This window comes from Amphiprion ocellaris, chromosome 24, assembly GCF_022539595.1.
Source record: "Amphiprion ocellaris isolate individual 3 ecotype Okinawa chromosome 24, ASM2253959v1, whole genome shotgun sequence".
Classification (NCBI taxonomy): Eukaryota; Metazoa; Chordata; class Actinopteri; family Pomacentridae; genus Amphiprion; species Amphiprion ocellaris.
The window spans coordinates 761,163-782,605 of NC_072789.1; the positions used below are offsets into that span (position 1 = coordinate 761,163).

A 21,443-nucleotide genomic window follows, 5' to 3' on the forward strand; every position below is an offset into this window, starting at 1 on the left:
CAGATCAGCAGGAAATCAATGTCCACCGAGAACCTGATTAATCTCAATCAGCTGTGTGTCGATCCGCACATTTAGTCTCACAGGAAAACCCTCTCTGTGGAATGAACCGAGGTCTGAAGCTTTTATTTGTGGTTTTACAGAAATGCAGTGTAGCTGTTCAAATCTCACTGATGCTCCACAGATGCGTGTTTTGGACGACAGATGGCGCCTGAACTCCTTCAAATTCAACTTTTGTCCTCTTCTGTGTGGAGCGAGGTATTTGGAAAGAAGAATGCACACACTTCTGGTTCATTTGAATAATCCAGAATGTCAGAGGATGTGATTCTCAGCTTTCAGGCTCCGGAGGTCAGAGGTGGCAGGAAGGCCTTCAACCTGAGGTCCTCCTCAACCTTCAGAGTAAAAAATGCTGCTGTGATGTTCAGTCTCAGACAGACAGGAGATGGAGGAGTCCTCAGAGAAGAGGTGAGATGAAGGTCAAAGTGAAGATCACAGCTTGGCCGGGGCTGGGAGGGTAACGCCAAGGACCCATCGAGTGTTTCTGGGGAAATCCTCCGCTTCAGTGTGAGGTTTTAATCTGACGTATAACCACATCCTCCAGGGTGACATTTAAAGAAGTCATTAAGACTCTGTTCAACCATTCGTTACAGCAGGTTCCTGCACTGATACCCTACTCATCACTTTTAGATTTTCTGAACATGTTAGCTGTATGCCAAAAAATGTTCTGGATAAATACATACTGGGAGGAATATAAAATGGATAGAGGACTAAAATATCTGGCTACCTTCACTAAAAGATGATGATTAAATGACAACAAAACCACAAGTAAAAAATGAAAAAGACATCAAGTTTTACATTACACATTAAACCAAAAATATCATGAGAAATCCACTGGAATGTAAACGCTTGTTAAACACTTGATATTTGTGCAATATTTGGACTGAACATTGAGATTTTTTTGTATTTTCACCCTTGCAGAATACCCATGAAGTCATTTTGAGTTCAAATATAATTCCAATGGCCGTTAAATGGTGTGGGAACGTTCTTTCAACATGAAGACAACGAGGAAGCAACTTTTAACTTTGCACATATAACGACGATACATAGATGTCAGTGAACACTAGCTGAGTTTTGCCAAGATGGAAATAAAAGTGGAACCTTGCCTCACATGATGTTAGAGGGTTAGTGTAAGGGTTAGCTAGATCAGGCTGATCCTGGACCATCCCACAGATGCTTAGTAAGATCTGGATCTGAGGAGTGGAACCCGGGGGAACAGCTGAGCTCTGTCCTACTGCTGTTGCCATGGGGATGGGGGTACGTGTCAAACATCCACATTAGTGTTTCAGTTGTGTTGTTGTATTGTCATTGTGTTGTTAATTCAAGGCGTTAAACCAGGGGTGTCCAACATGAGGCCCGTGGTCCAAAAGCGGTCCTCCAGAGGGTCCAATGCGGCCCTCAAAGTGTAAAAATTCCAGAGAAGACATTAACTGCAGATTGTAAATTAGTAAAACTATTAATTTAAAATAATTTCTAGACCATGACAAGTTGTTTGGATCAGAAAGTAAAATACTAGATTGTTCATTTTGTGTCTCATTTTTGTCATATTTTGTCTTGTTGTTGTTGCTTTTTGTTTTTTTTATCTGACTTTTGTCGTTTGCCTCATGTTTTTGTTGTTTTGAGTTTCCTTTTTGTGTCATTTGTGTTTTTTGTCTTATTTTTGTCATTTTGTGTTTTGCTTTATTCATTGTTTTGTGTATCGTTTTTGTTGTTTTGTGTTTTTCTGTCTTGCTTGTGTCATTTGTCTCATTTTTTGTCATTGTGTGTCTCAGTTTTTTAATTTTTTATCCTGTTTTTGTTGTTTTTTGTCTTTTTTTGTCTGACTTTTGATGCTTGTCTCATGTTTTTGTTGTTTTGTGTTTCCTTTTTGTTCCGCTTGTGTTTTTTTGTCTATTTTTTTGGTCATTTTGTTCCTTCTTTTGTCATTTTCTGTTGATACTGAGGCATAATATTGTTGAAACTGAACTTAATTTTCTTCATAAATTTCAGGTTGTTCATAATGTTTGATAAAAAGATTATTCCTTAAATGTGAGCATTTTCAGAATGTATTTTTTTTGCACTAAAACAAAGGGGAAATGAGGAGTTGTGGTTATTTATAGCTTATTTTGCTGTGATTTTACTGGTCCGGTCCACTTGAGGTGAAATTAGACTGAATTTGGCCTCTGAACTAAAATGAGTTTGACACCCGTTTTAAAATGTTGACATTAACTTCTCTTATTTAATTTCAGGGGGTTTTTTTTATGTTAAAATCCAAGATGTTTTGTTTTGCTGTGGCGCCTGTTAAATGTTGATCTCAGGACATTTATAGTTTGAATTGGAGTCCCCTCAGCTCTGAGCTTGACTCCTCTTTCTTCTTCCTTCTGTATATTGCAGTAAAGGCTTCATCTTTATAGAATTAAATCACACTGGGAGCCGAGGCTTTAGGAGAATTCTGTAAAGTGTTCCAGAAAACACATTTTCAGAAACTCACCATAAACTGTTTGATCAGGGAGTAGTCTGTTTTTTTTCTTAGTTCCCCTGACAACAGTGACGTCACGGCCCGACCTGTTCTCCAGGTGAGTTTAGTTCCACTTTGACTCGTGTTGCAGATTCTTCTCTCCGTCTGAAGGTCAGTAAACGACTTTAAACTGTTTTTCTAGCTGCTGTTGGTCTGGAAGTTATTGTAAACTAAGTTAAACAATGTTGTCAACCCCACTAAAGGTTAGTTAATATCATTTCAACATGTTTTATTTGGACTCTCAGAGCTCTCTGTGTGGAGATCAGAAGAACCAGCGCAAACATCAGAGGTGAGACCACATCTTCAACTGTCCATGAGTCTTCTGTATGTCAGAGCTCAGCACTGATCAGTGCTCCATCATTATTTACAGTAAAGAACCTGGACCCAGCTGTGTGTCCTTTAAGAGCACCTGTTCAAGGGATATTGTTGTCGAATTCAATCAAAAACCTTCATCAAGCAAGCGGTAAGGAACATCCAGAGCTGCCTGATAGGTTTTTGTTCAGGGCTGATAATAATTTTTAGTAATCAAGTAGATCAATAAGAAATATTTGGAACTGATGAAAATTTGCAGTAAAAATCTAAATCCAGAATAACACAAACTCTAACACAAAACTTCACTGAAAAATATAGTTTGTGTCTGTTGTGAACCTCCACATCACAGCGAGGGCTGAGACAGACATGATGTGGTTTAAATAAGGAGATAACTTGTTCTATTTTTAGTCATTGTTTCCTGAAGACGTTCATGGTGTTGCACCTGATGTTTGTCTCTGAGGACAGAAATAATGAGAGCTAACTGTTGATGATTGATCCACAGATTATATGAGGAGATCTCAGAACAGATGAGAGATGTTTCAGTAGATCACAGTGTTGTTCCTGAGGAGGATGAAGCAGGAGAAGCTGGATGACTGAGGATTTCTGTAAAGATTGAACCTTACGGATCAACAACATTTTTACTGAAGTCTCCAAATATATTCACAGAATCTTTCTTTAGGAAGAGAAACTCATTTGTACTTGTGAAAACAATGTTTTTCTTTATTCTGTTTTCATTCAGAGCTTTTTGCTCCAGTTTGTGAACGTAAACTCAAATGTGACCTGAAGAAGAAGTTCCAGAGAGTGTTTGAGGGCATCGCTAAAGCAGGAAAGTCGACTCTTCTGAATGAGATCTACATAGAGCTGTACATCACAGAGGGAGGGACTGCAGAGGTCAGTGATGAACATGAGGTCAGACAGATTGAAGCAGCATCCAGGAAAGCAAACAGAGCAGAAACAAGCATCAGAGCAGAAGACACCTTTAAAGGCTCATATTTCTAGAAATCTTACCAATTCATTTTTCACTTGTTCTATTGGCAGATTTTTTCACTTATTTCAAGGTAAAAGTTCCTTGAAATAAGTTTTATTTCTTGTTTTGAGAGGGGCTTTTTTTTCCAGTGTAAAGACTCTCAGATGCTTCAGAATAGGTTTATGGTGAACATTTAGTGCACAGGAATGATAAAAGACGTGGATATCATGTCCTGAACAGAGGCTACATGCTCCCCTTTGACTCTAATACATGAAACATCTGCTTTAGCCTTTCTTTAAAAAGCCTGGAAAGCGTTCTGGGTTTTTTTTAGGATGTCTCTGTGATTCCGTTTGGATAATGTCCACCTTTCTGACTGGTGGCCTCCACTCATGCATGCCAGGGCTGATCTCTGCTGTCTGGTCTGTACAGCCAGAAATAGCTGTTAGTTTGGAGTTTTCAGCTTCTGACCACAGCAGCTGAGGTCACTGTTAGTTTTCTATACGTTACTCTCCCTTTAATTTGCACTTCTCGCCCCAGAGAAGTTATGTAATTGCTTGAAAGCAGGATTTCAGGATATAAAAAGAAGTCATTTTGCTGTAATTCACATGAATGCATGGAGACTTGTCTGTACTTTAGAACTTCAGAAACACATACTGAATGTTATATTTGGTCTAAACTGAAATCACCTGATTAGAAAATGTGGTGAGTTTTGGGTATTTTGTTGTACAAATGTCAGTTTTTAAGTCAGTTCTTTTTGCTACCATATGTACACAGCAGCTGAGACTTCACAATGCCGCTACTGTAATAATAATGTGCACCTGTAGAGACTACTTACTATATGTAGTCGACTTTATCTTTTCTCACTGTCTGCATGAACTGCCTGCATTGTGTTTACAGGCAGCATTTATTGACTGAGTAAAGCATTTTATTTTCATACAGCAGGGTTACAGGGAGGTGGTTGGGGTCGATGGTGGGTCCAGATGTGGTTGGGTTTTAAAGATGTTGTGTTGATGTTTATGCACAGTGTTGCTTTATGGAACTGAGACATGAAAGTTGACACTGGATCATGAAGCATTATTTGTCCCTGTTATGACGAGTACAGAGGTTCAAATGCAGCAAATAAGAAAGCAGATGAGTGAACAATAAGATTTATTTACAGAATAAGTCAAAATACGAATTATCTCAGTTTGCAGCGCTGCAGTTGTAGATAATGAAGAAATGTGAGATCTTCAGTTTTAAATTTTTCTGACTGGCAGTAAAAATTCAGTTAGTTTCAATAAGAGCAAAAGGAAAAGTCCTAGATCAGTCTGTAGAGCAGCTTTAACAGTCGTGACAGGAAGTCCAATCAGGACATCAGGAGTCTAATGAAAGAGTCGGGGTCTCAGGAGGAAATGGACGGACCAACAGGTTTCTCTAGGTTCCACCTTTGTGACCTCTGGTTAAACCAAGATGTTCTCTAACCTTTAGTTCATCACAGAGCAAAAAGCCATGAATGTGCAGAAGCTGAACACAGGAACTGTCTTCCATCTGCCTGGGTTTGTTCCCCTGTGGATCCTTAATGAGAAACCAGTCTGTTCTCCAAGCACCTCAAACACTTCCTGTCTTGTTCAGCAAAGGAAACAAGCAAAATCCAGCTCAGAACCCAGACTTTAGGACATCTCAGCTGAAGCTAAAACCACTCATGGAGGGAACAGAGTTCTGTGCAGGAATCAGAAGACGTCCATGATGTTTGTTCAGTTGTCCTCCTACAGGGACATCACCTTCGGGGACCGACGGCGACACACCGACTTGGCAAAGCTTCGTCCTGGAAAACACATGAGCTGGAGGCAACATGCACACTGTAAAACGTTCAGGCAGCAGACAGATGTAGCTCAGCAAGGCAACTTTCAGGTAGATAGCAAAACACATTTAGTTGTTTGCTTTTGGGTATAAACCATGTTATAGATAAGAAAAATGAACAAAACACTGGAGTTCATTCAGCTTGATTTGCACAAAAAGACACGATAATGAACAGTTCCTAAATTATTTAAGCTTTAAAAAGGGCAAATCCGAGACGCTGCAAGCCACATCAACCACCTTTTTCTTGAGTTTAAAGCTGCATTTTTAGTCTGCTTTGCTTTAAACACGGACATATGATCAGATCATAGAGTTCTGACACATCCACCAGAGCAACGTCAACATTCATTTGGATTCCTGATGATCTTAAGTCCAATTTTTGTGCTCTGTTTGGGTCTCCTCCACCCTCCAGAGGAAATATCTGGCTGCTAATGTTAACTAGCTAGATGCTAACTATGCTAGCTTGCTGCTGCTGCAAACCGCTGCCTTTGCAGACTTTACAGAGCCAATCTTCTTGTTTGTTTTTTGTGTTATGTTCTGTTTTTTCTGCTTTTGGTTTGAAACAATAACAAAAAATGCCTGTTTTCTTGTTTTTTCAGTTGTGGTTTAAAACAGAAAAATTAAGAAACAGGCCACTTTTTTTGTTTTGTTTGTTTAGTCTGTTTTTTGTTTGTTTAAAATGGATTTTTAAAAAAAAGCAGGATTTTCTGTTTTTCTTTCATTTTTGGTTTAAAGCAAACAACCAAAATTTTTCTTAGTTTGCGGTATAAAAGACAAAAACTAGAAAAATGGTCCATTTGTTGTTATAAAGGTTTATTTTCTAATTTTTTGTTCATGATTTAAGTGGAAAACTAAAAAAACAGGTCTCATTTTGGTTGTTTTGGTTTCTATATGTGACAAGAACACAGATTCATCAAAAGAGCAACACGTAAAAATAGAGGATTCTTCTTGAAGCTAAAAGAAGTGAAGGTGAAAGGTCGTTCAACAAACTGTGAAACTCTAAAAATGTGTCTTGCACGTGCAAAAGCAACAAAAACCCTAAAAAAAATCCTCAACTGCAGCTTTCAGAAGTCATTTTTCAGCAGCATAATCCAGCCCATCTTCTTTCATCAGGACTAATTTCATGCAGCCTTTAATTAGCTGCATGTCTGAAGGCAACTGCAGGAGCCGAGGAGGAGGCCGGCCTTGAAATAAAACAAGAAGAAAAGGATGGGAGAGCAGAGAGGAGGAGGGAGAGTCGGAGGGAGGCGCTGGGGGCTGGACGGGAGCTTGTTTCAGTTTGCAGTAATCGCTCATCCAGCAGCTCGGAGCTCTCAGGGACATTTGGATTCTTCGGTCTGGGTGCTGGAGCTCGGCTCGGCCTCTCTCTGACTCCCTCGTCTGATTTGGGTTTGGTGTCTGGCATGCAGACATGGGCCCCTGGTTCTGCTCTAGGATTACCGTCTGCCTGGTCCTCACTTTGGCTCAGGTGATCGCCGTGACCTGCCAAGAAGATGCCAAGAACGGTGAGTGACGGCCGCCAAGATGTTCTCTGAAAGAAACATCTGTCCAGGCTGATGTAGACATTTTACAGTAAAATACAGTAGAAATGCTGCATTTTAATGCTTCCTCCATGTTTATTTTATGTTTTATGTGAAAACATTTCCATCTGTGTCTTCAGAAAACTGACATGTTCTTTTATTTTATCCCGGTTCAGTTTTTTTTCCTCCATTACATTCCTGGTTTGTTCTCTTTTCAGGATTTAGGGTCCTATAAAGCTAATCTGGGTTCTTGTGTTTCAGACCAGGAATGAAATGTTAAAATCACACAAACTAAACCAGAACGCCTGATTGAGCCTTAACCCTCGTGTCGTCCTGTCGTAATTGAAGAAACCAGGAGGGTTAATGAAACACCATCTCCCTGTTCTGCTAAAGGCCACTGAGTGATGATTTAGGAGCGTGGTCTCACAAAACATCTGGAAAAAGAAACGTTAATTTTGCAGGGATTAATTGTTAAAGGTGATAACGAGCTCAGACTGAGCTGGTTGCTGCTGAGGCTGGAGGAGAGGAGATATGGCGTTTCCTGTTACTTTTCTAAAATAAAACGTCCCAGCGGAGGCGATCCTCGGTCAGAAATACTTTCCCCCTGCAGGTCGCAGCACACTAACGAGAGCACAGGGCCGGCTGGGCTATTTCAGAGCGAGGTCGAGGCTGATGAAGGGCTTCAGAGCACCACGGCTATAATGATGTGGCCGTGTGGATGGGATGGACAAAAGCAGGACACTAATTTTGGTCAGACCTCGGGCCAGAGGCAGACTAGACACACCCAGAGTGAGGCCATGCTGGATATGAAATATGCTTCTGCTGCTTTCATCCAGCTTCACCTCCACTGAAGGCTGCACACAAAATCCTACAGACATGTTGACCAGCTGTTTCTGGGTCTGAATCTGTCAAATTTAAATGCAGTAAAGCCTGTTTAGAGGAATTTAATCCATCTGTGGTCCAACAGGTGTGTCATTAGAGGCCAGAACTGTGGAGCTGGTTAGATTTTAACCCTCCTGCTGTCCTCATTTACGGGCATCAAAAAATATTTTTTCCTTGTCTGAAAAAAAATCCAAAACATTCAGTAAAAAAATTCCCCAAATTTCAGAAAATTTGCAAAACTTTCAGGAAGAAAATTCCAATAATTCCTTAAAAGTTGCCCTTAAAAGTTTTATATATATATATATATAAAAAAAAAAAAATCCCCCAAATTTGGCAAGAAAATTCTTGTAAATATTTTCAAAAAATGAGTAAAAATCTTCCAAAAAAATCCTAAAAAATATCTAGTGATTACATATATATCAGTAAAACTTCTAATATTTTCTTGAAGAACATTCATATAACAATCACATAAAAAAGATTTTTATGTGAATGTTCTTTAGAAATATTATTAACATTTCTTTTTTTCCACCAAAAATGTTCAAAGATTTCCCAAAAATATTGATAATGTGGACATCAGAAGTTTCACTGTGAAAATATTTTTCCCCCACATTTCCAAACTTTAAAACGGGTCAATTTTGACCCGCAGGACGATACGAAGGTTAAATGAGAACAATCTGTCAGAAAACAAAACAACAGGACAAAAAGTCAACTTTTTCAGTCCACTTACAGGGTTTTGAGACCCTCAGAAGATGTCTGAAGGCTGCTGCTTAGAGACTCTAATCATCAATGAGCCTTTCAACACCATCAGCTAACACAATGTAGCATTAGAACACAGGAGTGATGGTTGCTGGAAATGTTCCTCTGTACCCCTATGGAGATATTCCATTAAACATTTCCAGCTACAATAGTCATTTATCACATTAACAATGTCTACACTGGATTTATCATTCATTTAATGCTGTCTTCATTGAAAAAAAAAATGTTTTTCTATCAACAAAAAGGACATTTGTAAGTGACTAAACTTTTGAACAAGAGTTTATGTTTATAGTTTAAAGACTGGAAATGGAGGAAAAAGTTGACTGAACAAAATGCACATATAATCTCTGTAAAGCTTTAAATCAACTAATTATATCTCGTTTGTTTAATCCACAGAAAATGTGCATTTGAGTTTTTAGTGTTGATTAGTGAGCCTTTGAGGTATTTATTAGATATATTATCTACAAAACAGCTGGCATTAAATGTAGAATACAGACAAAATAGTGATATTAATCTTCTTGTCTCACTCTCAGGAAGAAAGCTACAAACTTATGCAGGGTTCAGACTAATTTTCCCACTGGTAGCTCTGGTGATACCAACTTTCTTGGTTAGTTGTAAATGACATCATGGCCCCCCCACCACCCTCTTATTTTGGCTCAGCATTCCTCCACCACACTAGTTAACGTGCATTGATTTTCAGTGATACAAGACTTAATGTTTGTTAAATGTTTTAATCTGAAAATATTTATTTTGTCACCAGTCCTCCTCTGATATTAGTTGTGAACTGGGCTCTGGCTAAACACTGAGTAAATCCTACATTTTACTAATGTTCCCTGGACGCATCACATGCTAGATGCTAACAGGTGTGACAGGTATGGAACCAAACAAATGTTGGAAAACTGGGGAAAGAGTGACTACACAGATTTAACCCAAGTTGAGTTTTCTATGACTGGACCTGATTTTAATGTCAGTCCTGCAGTCGATCATATTTATTTAGTCAAAACTGTGATCACTGTTCAAATCTTAACCATCTAGATTAAATGTGGGGCTTTTTTTTCTTCTTAACAGACTCAATCGTGATCTCTCGTTTATCACCAGTGTGTCTCACTAATCCGAACCCACCAGGTGTGTCTATCTAACCCTAACCCACCAGTTGTGTCTATCTAACCCTAACCCACCAGGTGTGTCTGTCTAACACTAACCCACCAGGTGTATCTATCTAACCCTAACCCACCAGTTGTGTCTATCTAACCCTAACCCACCAGGTGTGTCTGTCTAATACTAACCCACCAGGTGTGTATATCTAACCCTAACCAACCAGGTGTGTCTATCTAACACTAACCCACCAGGTGTATCTATCTAACCCTAACCCACCAGTTGTGTCTATCTAACCCTAACCCACCAGGTGTGTCTGTCTAATACTAACCCACCAGGTGTGTATATCTAACCCTAACCAACCAGGTGTGTCTATCTAACACTAACCCACCAGGTGTGTCTGTCTAACACTAACCCACCAGGTGTGTCTGTCTACCACTAACCAACCAAGTGTGTCTGTCTAACACTAACCAACCAAGTGTGTCTGTCTGACACTAACCCACCAGGTGTGTCTGTCTAACACTAACCAACCAATTGTGTCTGTCTAACACTAACCCACCAGGTGTGTCTATCTAACCCTAACCCACCAGGTGTGTCTGTTTAACACTAACCAACCAGGTGTGTCTGTTTAACACTAACCAACCAGGTGTGTCTATCTAACCCTAACCCACCAGGTGTGTCTGTCTAATACTAACCCACCAGGTGTGTATATCTAACCCTAACCAACCAGGTGTGTCTATCTAACACTAACCCACCAGGTGTGTCTGTCTAACACTAACCAACCAAGTGTGTCTGTCTAACCCTGACCCACCAGGTGTGTCTGTCTGACACTAACCCACCAGGTTGACTGTTTTATACGTCAGGCTGAGAGAGACTGAGTCAATAAGGAGGAACTTTTACTATTTTCAACCACAGTACGTTGTGCAGTAGCTACCTGTGCTGATGGAAGAGACCAGATCAACATTCAAGTCACATACTCTCAAAAAAAGCCATCATTTTGTTTGTAGTCTGGAGCCCTGTCACCAGCTAAGTTCAGCTTCTGCTGGTTGTAGCATCATGTGTAGTGGAAAAACAAATCAGTGCCATCAGTATCCTCATGTAATGCTCAGCCAGAAAGCTCCAGAGTTTCCCAGGTCTCCTTTGAATGACTGATTAGCTCTCGGTGAGTCACCACTTCCCAGTGATTCCAGTGTGTGTGCGCTAAGCCAAGCTAACCGGCTAGTGGCAATCACTTCATATTCAGCATACAGACAAAAGAATATTGTTATCTTTTCTTTACTCTCAGCACAAAAAGCTAAGTTTGTGTGCCAAGCTAATAAGTTACCGTACAGATTCATGTCAATCTTTTTATCTGTCTCAACAAGAAAGCTAACAAGCTGATAGAGCTTACTGGGGTTTAGCATGGTTGTTAGCTTAGACTGTATACAATCTGTGGTTGTTAGCTTAGCTCACAGTGAGGCATCACTGTTACTGCATTCAATCTTTGTGCCAAACTCTGCTAACCAGCGGCTTATTGTAGTTTTACAGACAAAAAAAAGAGTGCTATTAATCTCATCAATCTAACAAGAAAGCTAACAAGCTAATAAAAGTTACTGGGGTTTAGCGTGGTTGTTAGCTTAGCTCACAGTGAAGCATCACTGTTACTGTATTCAGTCTGTGTGCTAAACAAAGCTAACCAGCTGCTTACTTTAGTTTTATAGACAAAAAAGAGTGAGTGCTATTAATTTAATCACTGTCGTAACAAGAAAGCTAACAGGCTAATGTGACTTCTTGGAGGGTTTTTTCTTTACCTACTTCATTCACATTGAGTCTTACTGTCTGCAGTCTGTGTGCTAAGCTAACAGGCTGCTAGCTGTAGTTTCATGTGTAGCGTACAGACTAAAGGAGCACTATTAACCTCATCAACCTCTTAACAAGAAAGCTAACAGGCTAACATAGCTTCTTTGAGTTTTGTCCCTTGATTAGTTCACACTGAGTCATAACTTCCTCTTTTTTCCAGTCTGTGTGGTAAGCTAACAAGCTGCTAGCTGTAGCTTCATATGTAGCAGCTAAAATGTTCTGATTTAACCCTCATAAAGAAGGCTAACAACTAACGTAATTTCCTTGGCTCTAGTGTGGTAGCCTGCTTAGCTTACAGTGAGTTTTTGTGCTATGCAAAGCTAACCAGCAGCTGACTGTAATTTCATATCTAGCATATGGATAAAGAACTGCTACCAATCTTCTCATGTAACAAGAAAGCTAACAAGCTAAGAAAACTTTATCGACTCTAGTTTGAGTCTGTGCGTAGCTCACAGTGAGTCACTACTTGTTTATGCTATGCTAAGCTAACTGTCTGCCTGCTATAGCTTCATACAGACAAAAAAAATTAAATGAGTGTTTTTATGTCAGGAGGAAAGCTAACAAGCTAGCATCTGGTTGTCTGCTGTTTGCAGTCAGTCAGCTAAGCTAAGCTAACTGTTTATTAGTGTCATATTTTGCATCAGAGTGGTGTGAAGATCGCTAAAATTAGAGAGCAGATGTAATTCCAAACTCTTTTAAATATAAAAATGTTGTTCTTCGGTTTGTATAAGGCTTCTGTCTTGACTTTGACTCTAAATCAGTTGTTTGAATTTCTCAAACAAATCATCCAGAAATTCCCCAGAACAAAGAAAAAAGAAGTAAAATCTGAAAATAAGAGTGACTTTGTGTAGCAGAAACATTTGGCAGCTTCTAATTTGGAATGAAATGACAGTGTTTGATTAAATCAGAGCGGTAAAAGTGTAATTTGAAGCTGAATTCAGACACTAGTGATGGTATGTGAGCTGTTATTTTGAAGGAACTCTGATTTATGGTCCTGGCTAGCGGCCTGTTGGCAGGTTGTGTGTGAATGTGTGTGTTTGTTTTCAGAATGAATAGAGAGAAAGCCGAAGCTACTATCAGCTGGATGAACATTTATTTCTGTCTACACACATTTTTTCACTGGTCCTTGTGACAAATACGATGTTTTTTTAGAGTCAGCAATGGATTTAATGGGCTCTTATTTTGGTGAAATACTGCAATGAATGCACATTTTCAATAGAAGCATCGGGTTTAGTTCAGTCCTTTTGGTCAACATTAGCTTTTCTAAGTGACTTTTTCTTCCTTGATTGTTTTAATTGAAAGATTTTAGAGCCTTAAAGTGAGGAAACATCCAGTAAACCACAAGGAAAAGCAAAATTCTTGTGACATATGATGTTTTTGTACTGAATAATGCATTAAATACGCCATTATTTCAGAAATTATTTGAACATACACACATTTTATATCATATTAATAGATTTAGTGGCATCATTTTGGTCCTCCTCAACATTGTGATTTGATTTTTTTCTAATTTTTTGTTTCATAAGAACAATTTTAGACCTATAAATTGTTAAAAAATCCAGAAAATCACAAGGAAGAGCACCTGTATGATGTTTGTATACTCAACAATGCATTTTGTAGACTTTAATTTCAGATATCACTGCAGAGCAGACACATTTTAAATGAGAATAATGGGTTTAGTGTTGTCCTTTTGACTCCCTTTAACTTTGAGAGAGACTTTTTGAAATTTGATTGTTTCATTTGAAAGATTTTAGCGCCTTAAGGTGAGAAAACATCCAGTAAACCACAAGGAAAAGCAAAATTCCTGTGACATATATGATGTTTTTATACTGAACAACACATTTATTGCTCCATTATTTTGGAAAATACTGTAACATACGCACATTTTAAATCATAGTGATGGGTTTAGTGGTGTCTTTTTGGTCCTGCTCAATGTTGTGATTTGATTTTTTTCTCTTTTATTGTTTAATTAGAGCGATTTTAGACCTATAAGGTGTTAAAGCATACAGTAAATCACAAGGAAAAGCAATTGTATGATGTTTGTATACATCACAATGAATTTTGTAGACTTTAATTTCGGAAATTACCACAGTGCAGACATACTTTAAATAAGAATAATGGGTTTAGTGTTGTCCTTTTGGTTCCCTTTATCTTTGAGAGAGACTTTTTTCATTTGATTGTTTCATTTGAAGGATTTTATAACATTAAGGTGAGGAAATGTCCAGTAATCTGCAATGAAAAACTAAATTCTTGTTACAAATATAATGTTTTTGTACTCTACAGTGGGTTTAATTGGTTATTATTTCAGAAATTTCCACAATGGATGCAAATTTTAATAAAAAAATTTAAGTAATTTACAAGGAAAAATGAAAAATGAGCTGGAACTGTAGCCTTTCCTGTTAAAAACATGACAGAAATAGTCATTTTAAAAATTCTCCTGGACTATATTTGCTTTAATTGTTGGAATAAAGTGGAAAAAGAAGTGAATTATTTTGACATGATTCAACCTGCACATCATCCAGGTTCAGTTTATGTGGGATCGTTAAAAAAATAAACCTGTGTTTTGGGGTAATATGGGTGGAAAACCCACAGCTGGCTGTAATAATTGTGTTTATTCTGTATAATCACATATAAATTAACCAAGATCCAGTGTGTTAAAATATAGATGTCTGCAGGTTTTAACTTTATTGAGATTTCTGCAGAGCTTCAGTTTAAGAATCTAATTCCAGAAGAAGGCAGCAGTAGAGGGATGTAAATCAGCTGCTAGGAGCTCTGCAGCCTGTTGAAGTTCTTCTAGTTTTATTCTTTTAACTTGTTCCCCGTCAGCTTTCATGGCAGGAGGTTTCTCTGGGTGTGGCACCTCGCTGCTCTCCCAAATAAAGTCCCACCACAACTCCTAGCTGAGCCCAACGTATAATCCAGCCGCTGTGGTTTCCCTGAAATAACTGCTGCTTCTGAAAGCCGGGCTCTCTGGCGGGGAGAGGCTCCACCACATAATTAGTGCTTTGGGACGTCACTAAACTGCCTGCATTAAAACGCTCACAAAGCCCGTAGCAGGTGGCCGAATCTGGGTTTTTATCCTTCTTTTGCACTGTTTCCTGCTAGTTTGGGATGAATTTATGGAGGGTTTGGATGTAAAACCAGCTGCACAAACTGTCTAAAATACGTTTGTGGGGTCACTGAGATGTGATTTCAAACATTTTCCAACCATTTTGTCTCTTTATGGTTGAAAAGTGTTGTTTAAATTAGTTTCTAGTAGTTTTATTCTTGATTAGTTCTTTAAAAAGTATATTTTTCTCCAAAAACTTGCTGCACAGTGAGGCAGATCTGCTTTTTCTTTATTGCTCTTTACATTTTATGACTCCACAGACTCACTTTCTGTCATATTTTAGCTCCAGATTTAAAGTTGTGTTGATGGATTTAGAAAGCTGTACGCCTCGTCTTGTTTTAAAGCCGTCACCGCTGCAGAGATGATTGCATACCTGCATGCAGACGCATTTCTAGACGCAGCCAGGAGCTGTCAAGTTCCACCGCAGTCTAGTCTCTGATTGGTTTAACTGCAGTTTAGCTGAAAGTGTGTCAGGGAGGAAAGAGCTTATTACATTTAATGCACCCCGTTAAAAAGCTCATTATGTCTCCTGTACGTTTAACACCTGCAGCTTCTGAACCTCCACAGACATGCAAAGTGCTTCAGGTAGTTTTGTTGAGAAATGTCAGTCACTTATGTAGTTTTATGGTCATATTTTCATAGTATTGTGTATATTTAATACATATAATACATATTTTAAAGCCTACGGCACTGTGATAAGGCTCTGTGATTCTCTAATAGTAATAAAAAAAGAACATACACAAAGTAAATTATATTTTGTGATTTGAGGGTTAAAAATAGTAAAAAATGAAGCAGTAAGCGGCAAAGATATTGAGATTTTTAGCCCTACTCAGCTTCAAACTTTAAAACCAGTAGAAACTACTGTTCCCATGATGCAGCTTGTTTTTTTATTTCCACAGTTTAACATTTTACCTCCTGAAGTCTAACTCTAATGTATATAATCTGTGGAATTCCCCGTTAAATTCTGTTTCCTACATAATTATGAGGCTTTCCAGTCGACTTTATTACATTTCAGTGTCATTTCTTTAATTCCACGTCTCTCTTTTCATGTCAGTAACAGATCAGTAAGTAGATTTACTTACATACTGCTCCTAAATGTAGATCTGAGGTGGTTACACTTAATGTTTTGTGCTGCCTTATAATTCTAATCGTCTTTATTTCGTAAGAAATTATTCTGCCAATCCAAAAATTCAGCTAAAAAATTCCCCAAATTTCTGAAAATTTGCAAAACCTTCAGGAAGAAAATTCCAATAATTGCTTAAATGTTTCCCTTAAAAGTTTTATTTTAAAAAATCCCCCAAATTTGGCAAGAAAATTCTTGTAATTATTTTCAAAAAATGATTAAAAATCTTCCAAAAAAAATCCTAAAAATATCTAAAGTGATTCCATATATATCAGTAAAACTTCTAATATTTTCTTTAAGAACATTTACATAAAAATCAACCAAAATCCAGTGAAATTCGCTGGATTTTGGTTGATTTTTTTGTGAATGTTCTTCAGAAACATTCTTAACATTTCTTTTTTTTCCACCAAAAAATGTTCAAAAATGTTGAAAATGTGGACATCAGAAGTTTCACTGTGAAAATATATATTTTTCCCACATTTTCAACCTTTAAAATGGGTTAATTTGACCCGCAGGACGACACGAGGGTTAAAATAAGTAAGAAACCAACACCACACCAACCGTTACATTGCCTGCAGTTAACTTTACAGCAGAGTTCTACTTCCTTTTCTTGTTCCAGATGCATGGTTGAGAAAGACGTTTGGAACATGACTTCTGTGTTTGTTTTGGATGATTTCATCAAGCTAAAAGTTAAACAAACATTTGGTTTTAAAGTGAGATCAGGGATGCTTTAGTAGCGACCATGTCTGAAAAATTTCCTCCTGTTTTCCGTTCCTGGGTGAAATACTCCAACATACTTGGCTATCAAGTAGAGGTCATGACTTTTATTGAGTATTAAGCAGAAAGTAGGGAACGTTCCTACAACACTGGCCAACATTACCTACAAATCCTCCTAGTTTCTGAAAGAAAACAGGTTAATCTTCCGCTACCGTACGAAGGTTTGGTGTCACACTCTAGTGGATGTAATCATGGGCTCTTGAAAATGGACAAAAAGTACAAAACATTCAATCCAGGGTGGTCTAGTGTCTCCATAAAGTTCCTGTTAGTGTATATCTATGGAGGGTTCCATGTTTCTCCTAAAGTCCAGACTTTTCTGTATTTCTGTCAACATTTCACCAAAGTCGACTTGAATCTTGTTGGAAATTACTTAAATTTGTTCAAAATAAGATAAAGGTTGTCTGAAATTATAATAATTGCCCAGGATTACTCAAGACTTGTCCCAAAATAATGAAAATTTGTGCCAATTAAGACAAAGATTGTCTAAAATGACTCAAAACTGTCCCAAATTACAGCAATAAATAATTATTTGTCCTTTAAAATGGAAAAAAGCACAAAATCATCAGTTGAGGTTGGTCTAGTGTCTCCATAAAGTTCCTGTCAGTGTATATCTATGGATGGATCCATATTTCTACTAAAAAACAGTCTTTGGTCGACATTTCACCAACTGTTGAGGCTCTAAAATCAGTAGAATCTGATGTGTTGAAGTTTGACCAGACAAGGTGCCAGTTGTGGGATATTTAGGCAAAAAACTTTTTTAAATTACTCAAAATTTATGCCCAGAGTTACTTGAATTTGTCCAAAATGACAAACATACACAACCGTTCAAAAGTTTGGACTCACTTAGAAATGTCCTTATTTTTGAAAGAAAAACATTTTTTTTCAATGAAGACAGCATTATATGAGTGATAAATCCAGTGTAGACATTGTTAATGTGGTAAATGACTATTGTAGCTGGAAATGTTTAATGGAATATCTCCATAGGGGTACAGAGGAACATTTCCAGCAACCATCACTCCTGTGTTCTAATGCTACATTGTGTTAGCTAATGGTGTTGAAAGGCTCATTGATGATTAGAAAACCCTTGTGCAGTTATGTTAGCACATGAATAAAAGTGGGAGTTTTCATGGAAAACATGAAACTGTCTGGGTGACCCCAAACTGTTGAACAGTAGTGTAACTTTAAGGAAAGTTTTAAGGACATTTATCATCAAATAATCCTCCTATGATGTGAAAAGCAACCTAAGAGTTCTCCTAATGGAGGATGTTGTCAGATTATGTTACATGAGAACCCAAGAATAACGTTCTCACGCCAACAATCTAGAAATGTTGGCTCAAATGGTTTCATGAAGCGTTTCTGCAAATTAACAAAAATTATTGGATGTTTTGGGGTGTTGTTGAGGGAACACGTCTTCTGTAAAATGTTCTCACAATGTTCCATGATAACAAAGGAAGGACAGTTCTAGACTTGAAGAAGAACCAAACCAAAAAACACTGAGAACACTATTAGAACCTTCTCGGAATGCTTTTAGAACACAGAAACTCCAGCTGGGAAGTAAATTTACACTAGGATTGAGTTCTGGAGGTTTCTACCTTTGGTTCAATTCATCCAGTCACAGCAGAACACTTTATTCAGTTGGTTTTATCTCTCTGCTGGTGTTGTGGGTGAGTTATTTGGTACCTGGAGGGCAGCTGGTGCAACCTGCTGGACGAATATGGAAAATACAATCAAACTGTCCTGTTCTTCGGATCACTGCTGTAGCTTCATGACCGTTTTGAACATGTTACCTCCTGACATTAGTGGTGTACATATCCGTCCACATGAGGCGCTCCAGATGTTCACCGCTGCTCTGCTTGACTCAGACAGCTGTGCAGAGAACGGGACGGTCTTCTCCAACAATCAGATGTGGAACCCCGAGGTGTGTCGGGTGTGTTTGTGCGACTCTGGTGCTGTAGTTTGTGAGGAGGGGGTTTGTGAGGAGCTAGGTGGCTGTTTGAAGGCCGTGGGGTTAGGGTTAGGAGGGCGAGTGTTGCCCCGTTTACTCCACGGCAGCAGCGATGAATCGAACCGACGCAGGTAAACGGATTAAAACAAAAATACAGCACCTTCAGATCCCTTTCAGACTGTCATTCTGGGGGTTTCAGCTCCTAGAATATCTGCACTTTACCACTAATGGAACAACTTGGATCAGATGTTTCATGTCCACAAAAAAAGGCCTTAAAGATACCAAATTTAGTCTAATATACTTAACTACTGTCTCCAAAAGTCTCATAAAAATCGCGAATGTTCAGCTTCAATGATTCAGATTGAGTTAATTTCAATGATTATAACTGCATTTTTAAAAAAATCCCTGCTGGTTTTCCATCATTATTCAGACACATGAGGTCAAAACAGGGATCAAATTAAATTCAAAGTGTTGCACATAAGAATATGGGCAAAAAGCAAAATACAAACTTGGATAAAACTTGTAAAATCAGCAAATGTAAAATGCTAAAAAAAAAAAAAAAAAAACACAAGACAACAGAATAGTTTCTCATGTAAATCAAGTTCACCTGGTTATAAATGTCCAGGTGTTCTTAATTTAAAAAAAAATAAATTTAAGTTTTAAAATTAGATTCAGAAAATCAGGTGTAGGTTTTTCTTTTTAATTACAGAAATCACTACAACAAAAATGTTAAATAAATGTGTATAATATGTATAAGTACTGGTGATCATTTAAAATATTTTGATCATACATATCATTTATTGTTGTTATATATCTACAGATATTATTTTTAAATTACAAATAAGTAATTTAATTGTTTTTGCACATGCAGATATTCTTCATTAAATATGAATAAATATTTTACGAAATACTCATGATCTAATCTGAAATTAAGCCTCAAGGATTTATTTAATTGTGGAAATTTACTGAATTTTTATGATTATTTTGTTTTATTTCACAGTGATTCTTTTGGCACACAGGCCACTGAAATATTTTTATTTATTCTTTTTTTTACATTGTAATATTGCAGGTTTTAGCTACTTGCCAAGAAAACATGCATACTTAACTTTTTTTTGCAGTACTTTTTAAAATTTTTATCAGTATTTAGTCGTATTTTTCCTTCTTTTCCAGGCAGCCAAAGGTCTGGATTCATTGTTTTAGTAACATTTCTACACATTAATGTACTTTTGACATAAATTAATGCAGGCTGGATGCTAATTGAGGTATTTCAAGAGTCTACTGATGATTTTTTCCTACTATTAGGGAATAAATGACAACTAATGGCTGCCTGGAAAAGCACGAAAACTTTCTAAATGACAGCAGCTGTGATGTGAAGTATGTGTGTTTCAGAGTAAATGAGCTAAAAACTGCACAGCTCTGGTTCCTCACTGTCAGGTCCATGTGATGTCTGGTAGATCTCAGGTCCATGTGATGTCTGGTAGATCTCAGGTCCATGTGATGTCTGGTAGATCTCAGGTCCATGTGGACTGGTGGATCTCAGGTCCATGTGATGTCTGGTAGATCTCAGGTCCATGTGATGTCTGGTAGATCTCAGGTCCATGTGATGTCTGGTAGATCTCAGGTCCATGTGATGTCTGGTAGATCTCAGGTCCATGTGGACTGGTGGATCTCAGGTCCATGTGATGTCTGGTAGATCTCAGGTCCATGTGATGTCTGGTAGATCTCAGGTCCATGTGATGTCTGGTGGATCTCAGGTCCATGTGTTGCTGATCGACTTTTTCTCCGTTTGTGTTACGTGAAGACACCTGCATAGAAAATGGGAAAGTCTACGCCAACAACGACATGTGGAGCCCGGAGCCCTGTAAGGTCTGCGTGTGCGACTCGGGGACGTCGGTTTGTGAGAACGTGGTTTGTGAGGACCTCGGAGACTGTCAGAAGACGGTGACACCGGACGGAGAGTGTTGTCCCGTTTGTCTGACTGCAGCTTCAACACTGACGCCCAGCACAGACCCAGAAACAGGTAAACACTGATTAACCTCTGAGAAAACTAAATAGGATCCAACCAGAAAGTCCTGGAGGGCCAGAGATCTGTTGACCTTCACTGTTCAGGGCAGTTTTATCAGAATTTATTGATTCCATTCCAGTTGTTTCCATTCAAAACAGTAGAAAAACTGACAGATAAACGAGAGTAAAAGAATATGTCCTAAAAATATAAACAGAAGTAGAAAAGTACAAACATAAAATTTAAAAAATATTAGTGATTTATTAATTTTTTTTTTAAAGCAGAATTTCTTTTTTACTCTAATCGAATCAAAACCATTAATCTGAATATCTAAATTTGATCTACTGGAAATAAAACTACACCAGTCAATTAATTATTATGATTATTAGTTTTTTATTTGCATTTTTTTTATTATTTTAAAGAACATTTACAACAAACATACACACAAATCAAAGCAAATAACAGAAAATCCCACCATAAAAACCACAAAATGAACACCAAGCGCTGCAGTTTGTTCCACATAGTAATTCTATAAACATCTAACACCTCCTATCGTCTGTCCGTCTGACAGAACTCCAGAAACAAACAGACAGCAAACAGTTAAAGTTAGTAGTTAGAAGTTAAAGCTTTTGTAGGAAAGTGTGCAACGGTCTCCAGAAGTCTTCAGATTTATGATTCAGATCATGAATCAGTTTTTCCAGAGGGAGGAAAGCTGAAATCTGTGCTAAC

The 21,443-nt window shown here is 38.0% G+C and overlaps 1 protein-coding gene across 1 annotated transcript in view; it reads left to right on the plus strand.

Moving 5' to 3' along the window:
* Positions 1-6,902: 6,902 nt before the first annotated feature.
* Positions 6,903-21,443, plus strand: part of col5a2b (collagen, type V, alpha 2b) — a 47,632-nt gene continuing 33,091 nt past the window's right edge. The window contains exons 1-2 of the mRNA XM_023277292.3: positions 6,903-7,171; positions 20,514-20,732. Of these exons, the coding sequence (XP_023133060.1) occupies positions 7,078-7,171; positions 20,514-20,732 (313 nt within the window). The 5' untranslated portion in view covers positions 6,903-7,077. The remainder of the gene's footprint in view (positions 7,172-20,513; positions 20,733-21,443) is intronic.